Source organism: Thunnus thynnus, chromosome 11, assembly GCF_963924715.1.
Source record: "Thunnus thynnus chromosome 11, fThuThy2.1, whole genome shotgun sequence".
In the NCBI taxonomy this organism is placed as follows: Eukaryota; Metazoa; Chordata; class Actinopteri; order Scombriformes; family Scombridae; genus Thunnus; species Thunnus thynnus.
The window spans coordinates 26,401,643-26,413,102 of NC_089527.1; the positions used below are offsets into that span (position 1 = coordinate 26,401,643).

Here is an 11,460-nt window from a genome sequence, read left to right on the forward strand (position 1 = left end):
GTCTGTTTGTTTGACTTGTTTGTTTGGATGGAGGGTAAATCATTCAGTGAAGCGCCTGAAGGACTGGACTGTAGGACTGACAGCACCCCAGTCGCCAGGCTTGCGGTATTCCCCCTTCTCCAGGAAGTACTGGCGCCCACGGTAGTTGGGGTGCTCGTAGAAGACCCACCAGCCGTCAAAGACCTTACAGGAGTTGACCTCCCTCCAGCGGAACTTCTCCAGGAGTGAGGGACAGTCCTCTGTGGCCTCGAAGGCCTGGCCCCCGAAGTCTGCCTTCTCATACAGCTGCATCTTGTACAGGGACCCGCTGGTCTGGAAGGTGACGGGAGATGGTAGGGGTTTGGGAGTGGAGAGTGGTGGAGGGGTGGTTAGTGCAGTGCAGGGGGTTGGGAAAGAACGGGGAGGGGATGTGGGGTGAGAGAAACAGGGAAGGGGGGATATATAGGGAGATGAAATTTGCATCCAACGAAAGATGAAAATCTCTTTTTAGCATTGCTACATGATTAGTCATCATGGTGAACTAGCCTTCGTAGAGTTTGTACTCTGTGTATTTGGCATGATCTATCACATCAGTTAGAGAACCGACTTTAATCAACACCACCCATTATTGTTTGCAGAGTGTTTGCTCATTGTTTTGTGCCTTTATAAATAGTACAAAACTGTACACATACAGCTCGTACTCTAGATTGATTTTTGTATGAAAGCAGTGTCCCTGAATCTGCCTGCAGGCAATGGGTCGGCTGAATGTTAGCCGGACGAAAGCTTGATCATCCATATAGACTGACCGAGGTATTGGTCTCCATTGACAAAGCCCTGCAGCCACTGTTAGCATAAATACCATAGCATGACCTCTGTCATGTGCCCATACTGTATTACTTCTCCGCTGGCTTTACTCTCTCCTGCACTCTGTTGCTTTTATCAGTTCACTTAGACTTCTGAATGTCTGTACAGGTTAGTGGTTAATTAAGAGATCTACTTGCACATTAATTAGGGGGCGTCAGCGTGTCGAATAGATCTCAGCAGCAGCAGATCAGATCATAGGCGATGGCTGACTTACAAAGTGGACCATCTTGCAGGAGCTGAGGCGGTCGTTGAGGCCCATCCAGCGCTGGTATTCTGGGTACTCCCCCCTGGTTAGGACATACTGGTAGCCCATGTAGTTGGGCCTCTCATACACCACCCAGGCTCCACTCTCCACCCGGATGGAGTTGCAGCGGCTCAGGTAAGCATGGAAATCTGAGCAGTCGCTGTCACACTCATAGCGGCGGCCCTGGAAATTCTTGTCCTCGTAGAAGACAATCTGAAGGACAACACATGCCAGTCTTGAATCTTATCCAGGTTTCACATTTTGTATGATACATTTTCTAATAGGTGGTTCAACTTAGAAATGTCAGATATTTTATGAGCAAAGCTTACTTTAAAGTGTTTTGTTATCCTTTATAAAAAGCTCTTTTGACATGGGAAAGCCTTCAATAACATTCTTTTAACAATGTTTTTTCAGTGCTCCAATGGACAGTGCACCTTTAACCATCACCTGAATAAAAGCCCTCATCACCTGAGTACCTCAGGCAACTGGCCAGTCCAGTCAACAACTCTACTGAGAATCCATTTCAAACTCGCCTCACATATAAAGCAAATTAAAATAGGCTCAAGGTTTAAGAATACTAACCCCCAATAAGCCCTGCAGAGAAACCACACTATTATACTCACCACCTACATGCCATAATATCATATTAGTCTGCCTATACCTGTGCCAATATCAATCCCACTTTGTCTTAACTCACCCTGCCCATGTTGGATAAAATGTGAGGGATCGCCTTGGTGATGTTAAGTGATGGTTGTAGTGTTTCCCCTGAGGTCTCGATGTTGCACTGGATCACCACCAGTCCCTTTTATATCCCTGCTTTCCCACGTTTATAAACAGCAACAGTGGACGCAAAAGGGGAACAATCGCTTTGTCATGAAAATGAGATCCAAAAATTGAGTCAGTGATTCTAGTGCTATTCAGTTTTTCCAGAAAAGCGAGGAAGGATTACGGCATAATGGCTGGGCATGGTAAGCGTCCATTGACCCCACTTGTCTACTGGCTGGGTCCAGTGCCCACCCCCCTCTCCCGTTCTCGCACCATATTACACATGCCAGCTCCACCAGCTTGCCCCCACCTGGCGAGGACCTGCCAACTCATGACTTATTTCTGCCTTATGGATGAATCCAGATACAGCAGTGTTCGGTGGTGGAAGAAGTACTCAGATCCTTTTCTTACAGTGATTAAAAGTAGCAATACCACAGTTTTAAAATGCACCGTTATAAGTGAAAGTCTTAGTTAAGAAAATGAGTGAGTAGCTTTTTTCAATCTGGATTACTATTAGTGATGTATTCATATGTAAGCAGCATTTACTGTTGAAGCTGGTCAATGTGGAGCTAATTTTGACTTTATATTGTAGGATTGTTCAGTCCAAATTTGTGTCATAATTAGCAAGAATGTAGTCTTAACAGCAAAATAAACTAAATATTATCTGTCAAATAAACCTAGTGGAGCAATAAGAACAGTATTTCCCTCTGAAATGTAGTGGGGTAGAAGTATAAATAAGCATGAAATGGAAATACTAAAATAAAACACAAATACCACAAAATTGTGTGTAAGTACCATTGTGGAGTAAGAGTACTTACCGTACATTCCACCACTGATAGTGTTGCATAGCCACAGATGCAACAAATAGTTGCAATTTGTAAGTATATGATGAACTTCATTAAGAAACAGTTGCCATTGTATTAAATTTGGAGCAAATTGCTGTGTAAAACAGTAAGGACAGAATCACAACATTAAAAAAAAATAAGCAGGAGGTGACTTGGTTTTAGTCAAAGTCTTTATTCATTTTTATTTTACTTTTTACAATCAAAACCATAGTGCTCTTTATACAGAAACTGCATAGTGGCAGCTGTGTTCAAATCAAAGGGTACATTTGAGAAGTAACAGCATTAAGGCTTTTTACAGTGTAATCACATCTTGAAAATTACGAGACACTCCAGCATTATGAAAACTATACAGTAATATTCTCCAATATGAAACATTTAACAGTACATTTTTATCAAGTCCACCTTTCCTTAACTTCCCATATCTAATAGGATGTTGCCTTGAAGACACATGCAGCTGCTCTGTTGTAAGTAATGTGTGGTGTATTCTGTGTGCCAATATTTAGCATGCTGTAATGAGTGGAAATGTGGAAACAGGAAGCTAATAGCCTAAAGTACACTTGGAGGTATCAAATGCTAAAAGCTGGTTCTGGAGGCAATGCAGATTTATGACAAATAATCTCACTGTAATACTAAAATATACATATTCATACAAAAATATGCATTTAAGATTGATGCACATTTGGCAGCAATTCTGCAAACTAACCATGTCAAGTTAAAAAATAGCCCAGATGGGCAGAGTCAGCTGTTTCTGTTGTACTGAAAAATTAAGGATAAATCTGCACAAAATCACAGGTGCTGCTGTCATTCATGTTGTTTTTGTGGTCACATCCAAGTCATTGATGTCAGAGCAGACATTTGTCTTTGACAGTTGGTGAAAACACCTACTGTATATGTGTCACAATTGGGTGTGGCAAGAAATTCGACAGGCATGAAAGATTCAGCCCATAGAGAGCAGTGCAGCTACAAGTATCTATGTTATTCACTGTTGACTCACCCTCTACATACTTAAAATTTAGTTTTGGACGGTAGTGTAGCCTGCAGTTTAACACACATACCATATAACTGCAACATCCACAGACCTTTGTTGAACTTCATCTGTCTACTCCTCTTTCCTGCCTCTCTGCACCTTCACATGTTGAATAAAGGTAAAAAATGACCTAAAAATCAAGTTTTAGATTGTGCAATCACTTGTACCTGCAATAAATTATATTAATATATCTTCCTTTCTAAATAGAAAAAAAAACTGTTTACAACCTTGTTTCTATTTTTATACTCAATAACACTGAAAAATACTAGTAACTAGATGCACTAACTTGTCTTTCATACCCAAAGCGCCAAATTTATTTAGCATCTACATTCTCCAGCAAATGCCAACTTCCCTTAGTGAAAATATATATACTTTTTTCTCAACAAAAAACAGCACAGCATAGTATAGCAGCGTAGTTTTTTGTTGTATTTTTTATACAGACAGTAGCATGTAGTCTACACACTTGGGCATAGTTCGGGAAGAAATGCTGGCAATCACCTTACACTTTTTTCACTTTTTTACCCCAGAACACTGAGTTGTTCATTGTAATTGCCAAACTGTCTCGTCATGCAGATTTATCTTGAATTATTATACATTAAGGAGCTATTAATGCCTTGAGAACATGTTTTAGGACGTCTGTCTGACTGAGATTTCTCAGCCTATCACAGTCAATCATGGTGCTTTCTGTATTCCCTCCTCAGCTTTGCCCTTTTTTTTTGACATAATTTAGATTGTCTGGCTCCAGTGACTGCAAAAATGACAGCATGCAGTAACCCAGATCTAAACTTATTCAAAATGTCCTCTTGTAAACTTGTGATGACTTGACAGATGCTACACCCATGTTTTTCTTACACCTCCCATCAGAAGAGCAGTGCTTGGGATGTTGTCTTACAACATGCCAATCCACTCCCTCCTTGGCTTAAACACGTTAAGGACGTAGCTGCCTTTTCTTAAGAAGAGAATGTAAAGCAGCCCGTACCAGCCTTCTACTGAAGAATGAGTGGGGCAAAGCTTGATCAAAGTTGCATTGGTAGCTCCAGGCTTGCTAGAATAACTTGTAAATAACCACAAACAAATAATAACACTTGCAGTAAATATCTTCCTCAGTTTGTAAGAACTTACAGAAGCTCAAAAAGACCAAGTAGATCCAGACTGTGCGTAGTGTCATGCTACCTTAATTTACAGGCACAATTATCCTGCCGTCAAAGCCCCAAACAAGAAAAACCCAACAATTCAACAAGCCATAGGTGACTGTCCCACTGCCTGTCCAGTCCTAATGTATTTGTTTTCATTAACTCGGGGCGTGTCCATTGCAGGCCCATCAGAGGCCTTTGTAGGGGCTATCGTGGGTGGGATAAGGCTGTCAAGTTCCTGCCTGTGCCCCGTCTCCAGAAGCCACTCATGGAACTTGACCTCCACCAACTCCTGGAACTGACGCTTCTGCTCCCTTGAGAGAAAACACAAATGAGGAATTGGTTACAATAGGAAAAAAAAAAGAGATTGACTACTGAACAAGAGAGAGATTGAATATGTGAATGAGCGACTAGTTTTAAAATACTGAAATATCAAAGTCAAAGACTTTTCCCTTATGCACGCCTGATGATTTCCCTGTTGTACCATTTCCTGTGCTGTCAGGGTCAGGTACAGTGTAGAGCCCCTCGAGCAGGCTACACAATGTCACTACTGAACTCCATAATATCTCACCCGCTGAGTGGCTAACTCACATTCTTATTGATTTTTGGAATGACTGTTCCATTATAACTTTCCACTGATTAAAAGTGCATGCTGGATGATGGAATAAAAACTGATTTTCACACAATGACACACCAAAACTATCAAGATTTTTTTTTTTAAATCAGTGGGTGAGGATTTGTTTGAAACTGCATATGTGTACAATAGATTACAAAGTATGCAAGTGCTGTTAAATTTTCTATCAAACGTCAACACTTTTAATGATGGTGTTAGGAGGGACTGGTTTGCCACTCACTTGTTCAGCCGGGCCTCCATCACAGTCCTCTGCCAGTTCTGTATCCTCTTCTGCTTTTCATCAAGTGCTGCCTGATATGGAGGAGGCAATCCCCCCGGCACCTCACATGTGTCTCCCTCCATCTGGAAAGGCACAACCAGAGTGTGAAACTCAGCTGGGGGCAGAAGACGGTAGCAAGCAGGGTCTGGGTTGGACGACGTGTTGAGTGACAGGTTGACGAGGCCCTCAGTCCCCAGAAGCAAGGGCTGATCCCAGGCGTTGGGGACTACAGCCAGCCCCACACTAGCCATATGATCCTCCAAGGAAGGGTAGAAAGTGTGAAAAGGCCCCAGGGTAATGTCCGTGTTTCCAGGTAGCAGCACAGGGCGGGTGGGCGTCAAGGCGTGGATAGTGCAACGCGAGGATGCTCCGACAGCGATCCTGCCTGCCACACACACTACCCGCACGTTCTGGCAGCTGTGGATGTGGACGCTGGTCTCAACAGGACCCAGAACCACCGTGCTGTCTCTGCATTTGTCCACGCTGACTGATCTGGAGGAGAATACACAACAGAAACCATGATAGATGAGTCCCAAAAAGTCCTTAATATAACCTCTATGAATAGAAACTCAACTTACCTGAGGGGTGAGAGCAGGTATATGAAGGCATCTGAGCATCTGTGGATTTTGATGTTGGCAGCAGTCAGCTTGTCTGAGGTTTTAGCCAGGGTCTGTTTGAAGACCTGGGACATTAGTACCATCTTACTGCCAGGTGGAGCCATATGTGTGTTCCGGGCTATGTTGGCTCTTTTCATGGCCCCCTCCACTAGAATTCACAAACAGAGAACCGGAGGACTGTCAAAGAAATGCAGGCGATGTAGTCGGGTAGAAAAGGAGTAATGGAACTGGGAAGAAGCACTTTACAAACACTCCCACTATACAACCTTCCTGAGTTTTAATACTTTCCCCTCAGAAACAATGCTTGCACTATCTGAAATGGCTGCTGAATAGCTTTGAGGATACCTTGTTGGGCCCAGGCTAGTTTCTTTCCTGAGCGCAAGCAGGCGGTTATCCCAAAAGGGTTGAGTGTGAGGCTGTGTTGGAGACAGGAAAGTAGCTTGTGCAGGGGGAAGGAGCGGTTGAGTGCGGAATAGCCAGCTGGTGTCTGGAGGGGGCCTTTGGTCAGCAGCCTATGGACAGGCTGAACAACTCTGCCATGGCAAACTGAGCCCTCCAAGAGCAGGCCCAAGCTCCGCACAGCCTCCAGGGGTATCTGGCAAAAACACAACTGCAAAGTCAGCTATAATGCATCATAATATTTGAACGTCATTTCTCATAGACATTCATTTCAGGCTAAATTCTACAAAGGACATATGATTGATGATGAAACCTGACTAAAAAACTTTCCTATGTGCCTTGCTTTTGTGGCACTGGAAATTAGATGTCAAAGTTTTCTTTATTCTGACTAGGGAACTCATTTGTAATGAAAAACACCACATATACATTACATTTTTAAATTTGTTGTTGTAAACTAAATAGGATATGTGTTGACTGTCCACAGACCTGGAAGTCGCGCAGGGCCTGTCCAGAGTTTGACAGCTGGCCTGGCTCCACCAGCAGCTCCAAAATCTCAGCTAGATGGCTCTGCACAAATGACAAGTGGGCCTGGTCATCCCAGTTCTGCTCAACCAAACCAGAACAAAAAGGAGTATGAGATGCACATCACAAAGGGCTGGGAGTTGACAGTAACATTTGTGCAACAAACTAGATTATGTAAATGGTTTGTACTGGAAAAAAGGAAGTTCTTAGAATGACAAAATAAGTGTTCATAAACATGTAATGATGCCATCATCTCTCCAGTCGATAAGATTCATTCACTACGACATGTAAGCGATGTGACCTTGTTCTGGGAACTGGTCTTGGCCTCTCGGTCTGATGGAGAGGGGGAGCGAGTACGATGACTGGGCCACTCTTCACCGATCAGAGAGGTGCGCAGAGACACACGGTTGATCTGCTGGATGTGGAGGAAGAGGAGGAACTGCAGTGTGTCCACAGACAACTGGAGAAAAAGAAACAAGGGGTGCATATCAATGTGTAGTTCCCACTCTCATTTAAGCATCTGCCTGGGGCAAAACACAACAATATGCATGAGAGGCACACCCTCATGAAAGAGTACAAAAAGGTTAACAATAAGATAGTGTTACATTCTTAGGTAAATTGAGCCATTTGCACACGTTCTCTTTTACTAAACTGTACTCCACCCATATCTTTTTTCCCCACCTTGTTCCTTTGTTGGTCCAGCTCGCTTTTGGAAGTGCACTGAGAAAGACACTCTGCCCACTCCAACCTCTCCTCAGGTTTGTGGCCAATGAGAAGGTCAAAAGTCTCAAAGTAGAGCCAAGCGAGGTCTTCTGGAAGCTGTAGCTTTCCACATGCAATATGCCTCCACATGGGCCAGCCCAAAACAGGGAAGCAACCATCCCGGGTTCTCACGTAGATCGCCATCTTTCGAAGATAGTGCAGGCTGAGCTTGGAAGAGGGGGCCACCTATGATGGCATGAGATGCTTAGTTATTTTACAACATTTTCATCCACTGGAAGATATCAAAACATTAAATAAGTGAGCAGAGCATATTCACCTGCAGGGCACCCAGTAGGAAGGGTTCCATACGCGGCCATATGCTTACATGGTCTGCCTCCATATCTGAAGAGAAACGCAAGATGTGGAAACTAATTTTACAATTTAAGAGACCAGTGTTAGCAAGTACAATACAACTTGACACTGATAACCCTACTTAAGGTGCATCTTTTGCATCACATAACACTGCAGATATTGCATTATAATCATAAACTCTACATTTGGAGATTTGATTCCATTTGGCGGCACCTGGAAACTGCTCAGCATCCTCTTGATCACATTCTTCATATATATTATAAATCCATTATAATATTGTCATCCTGTTTGTCCATGCAGTATTTCTGTAATTTGTGTTATATTCTAGTCGAGGGTTCAAGGACAGAGGATGTTTTATTGCTGTACAGATTGTGAAGCCCCCTGAGGCAAATTTGTGATTGTGATATTGGGCTATACAAATACATTTTTGTTGACTTGACTACTGAGGTGAGAGCTGAGTACCAGTCTTTCTCAATAATTAACTGCAGTCAGGCTGACCATACCACTGCTAGAACATAATGATAACGAAAACTCGTTTGTAAATGAGTCTTGAAACATGTCGTTTATTTAACACGGTGGCAAAGATGCCCTGTAATGCCTCCATGACGCTGTGATGCTCCCATGACAACTGACAACCAGGCTGCTATTGTCATCAACACCTGACACTGCATTATAACTTTAGTTTTGTAAGCTAGCTAATCAAGTTGCTAAAATGAAGCCCTGTTGGATAGCAGGTAAATGTGCAAAACTGACTTTGTTGTGACAGAACGTTTAAAAATGCCGTTTGACAGCCGAGGAAAGACTAAACTGATGTTTTTTCTCCAAGTTAACTTCACCAGCGTTGACATACAGTCGCTATCGCCAGCTAGCATTGTTGCGAATGAAAGGAGACCAAAGTTAGACAACTATAGCTCTTACTTCGTTTCAGCTTCTGTCCTCGTGCAGGCAGCGCGTTGTTCCGTCTCTGTGCGAGAGGGGTCGACGGGTCAAGTCACTCATAAGTGAAGATGAAGATGGGATAAGAGTCCCGTTTATGTGGTTTGTTATTGTTAGAGGCAGCTCTTCCTATTTGGCGCCCTCCTGCCTCCACTCCACACGCTCCCGAGCGGACATCTGTTGCGCGCAGCACTCGGGAGTGCGCAGCTCTCGGGGGCGTGCTTTAGCCTGCACTGTGAGTCTATTTAAGACAGACGTGTCTCCCGTATTTTCATCCCATCTACCCCTGTTTCGTAATTTCCCGTAGTCCCCTTTTTAATTTTTTTTCAACAGTTATACAAGATCCTAAATGGTCCGATCAAGTTGTTTCGTTAAGATCCATAGACTTATACATTATACCAGCAAAGCCCTGCTATACCTACACCTGTCCAGCAGGTGGCAGCATACATGCAACAAGCAGCATCTTGTCTTCTGCTTCTTCTTTTTGACAAGTCACGACGGTCGTTCAGTCAGCTAACACTGCGAAAAATGTGATAACGAGGTGTGTAGGGTGGAAAAATGATGCGCATAATGCATATTATGATTATGTAAATTGTCAATGAATTTCACTACATTGTTGAATTGTTGTACACAAACAATGAAATTTGTAAGTATTTTACATTATCAAGCAGATTATAATGAATTTTATAATGAATAATGAATTTTGTTAATAAACCTTCATGCAAGTTCTGAATTGATGTCCTCTTTGTCTTTTCATCGTCATAATGCAGGGGCGCTCACAGAGATCTATCCAGCAGGCCATTTTACTCGGAGTCAGGTATTTGACCAATCATCACCTTTTTTTATTGAACTAATTAACCCGATCCTTTTTGCTCTGACATTACAGCAGAGCAGGCAGTAAAGGCCTGAGTATATTTATCTATATTGATTATGCACAGTTTCACAAGTTATTTTTTGTAGTAAATAGTATGGGTTAAAAAACAAAGCATTTAAACCTGGATGGATGAAAATGTTTCTCTCCTCATGTAAGTAACAGAGTTAGGCAGGGTGGGATATTATTTGAATTCTTATTCACCTGGTATGTGGATGACTTGAGTGAACAACTGAATGCTTGTAGTCTCACTAACGCTTAGAATCATATTTTGTATGCAGATAATTTAGTTATATTTTCTCCTCAAAGTGCTGATCCTCAGAACTTTTGAGTACAATAAATTTAACGTCAAAGTCAGAGTAAAGGAGTTGTAATTCATTGTAAGGAGGACACTTTTTTCATAATTCAACTTACTAGCAGAAGTTTTTAAAGCAAGCAGAGAGGTCAGATGTATTCATCAAATATTTATAGAAGATTTCATAGATTTTCGATTGATGTAGGAATATTGTTGCTCAGGGTAACACTTTCTGCAGAAATTTCAAGTGATGTCAAGGTCTGTCTGTTCAAGGATTACTGTGTAACAGTTGTCTGGGTTCATGATAAATTCTGCTAAATGGGACCAGTACCATCTGCTGTCAGAACAATGTACCTGCAAGAGGTAGAAAAAAATAAATTTGTTCCATCATTCTTTTATTTCCCATTGAAGTTTACTTCACTTGTTTGCCTATTTCGGATGCATTTTAAATGTGATTAAAAAAGAGAGAGAGATGTCAATGACTCAGGTCATGCAGTGACGCTTGAAGTGCATGAGCTAATGTTACTGAGATTTGAAACTCTGCAACAAGGAGGAAAGTCAGGAAACTGGAAAAATGTCAAAAAGACAGATTCAGATTTATTGAATTTCATCAAACCAGCAGGTCATTTGGACCCAGGCCAAAGTCATTTCGGTAGAAAAAGCATTGGTAGTAGCAGTGATGCTAGCACAGTGGCACAGGGGTAAAGTAACTTAAAGTTGCAATACATGACATTCAGCCACTAGATGTCGCACTATAGTACAGACATCTCAGACCAAAACAAATGTGTGTGTCGTTTAATCAAAAAAGTTGGAGAAAAAAAAAAGAAAGCTGACAACTCATGAAACTCAGATCAAACTGTCAAACTAGGCAGAGCTGATCATGGATCAAGATTCTGCCTCAAATGCCTTAAGAAACATATTTTAGTGTACTATTTAATTGTAATTTGAGTAAATTCGTGATGTGGCCGCCATCTTGGAAATGGACATGGAGGACAC

The 11,460-nt window shown here is 42.1% G+C and overlaps 2 protein-coding genes across 2 annotated transcripts; both read right to left on the minus strand.

Moving 5' to 3' along the window:
* Positions 1–39: 39 nt before the first annotated feature.
* On the minus strand, positions 40–2,677 carry crygs2 (crystallin, gamma S2). Its single transcript, XM_067604602.1, has 3 exons — positions 2,671–2,677; positions 1,058–1,329; positions 40–312 (listed from the first exon to the last, which is right to left on the minus strand). Exons 1-3 carry the CDS (start codon positions 2,675–2,677, stop codon positions 40–42), a joined length of 552 nt encoding a protein of 183 aa, XP_067460703.1.
* Positions 2,678–3,171: 494 nt separating this feature from the next.
* On the minus strand, positions 3,172–9,461 carry tbccd1 (TBCC domain containing 1). Its single transcript, XM_067604205.1, has 9 exons — positions 9,281–9,461; positions 8,328–8,392; positions 7,970–8,236; positions 7,590–7,748; positions 7,253–7,369; positions 6,713–6,962; positions 6,329–6,515; positions 5,712–6,242; positions 3,172–5,171 (listed from the first exon to the last, which is right to left on the minus strand). Exons 2-9 carry the CDS (start codon positions 8,388–8,390, stop codon positions 4,958–4,960), a joined length of 1,788 nt encoding a protein of 595 aa, XP_067460306.1. The 5' UTR covers positions 8,391–8,392; positions 9,281–9,461; the 3' UTR covers positions 3,172–4,957.
* Between the last annotated feature and the right edge of the window lie 1,999 nt (positions 9,462–11,460).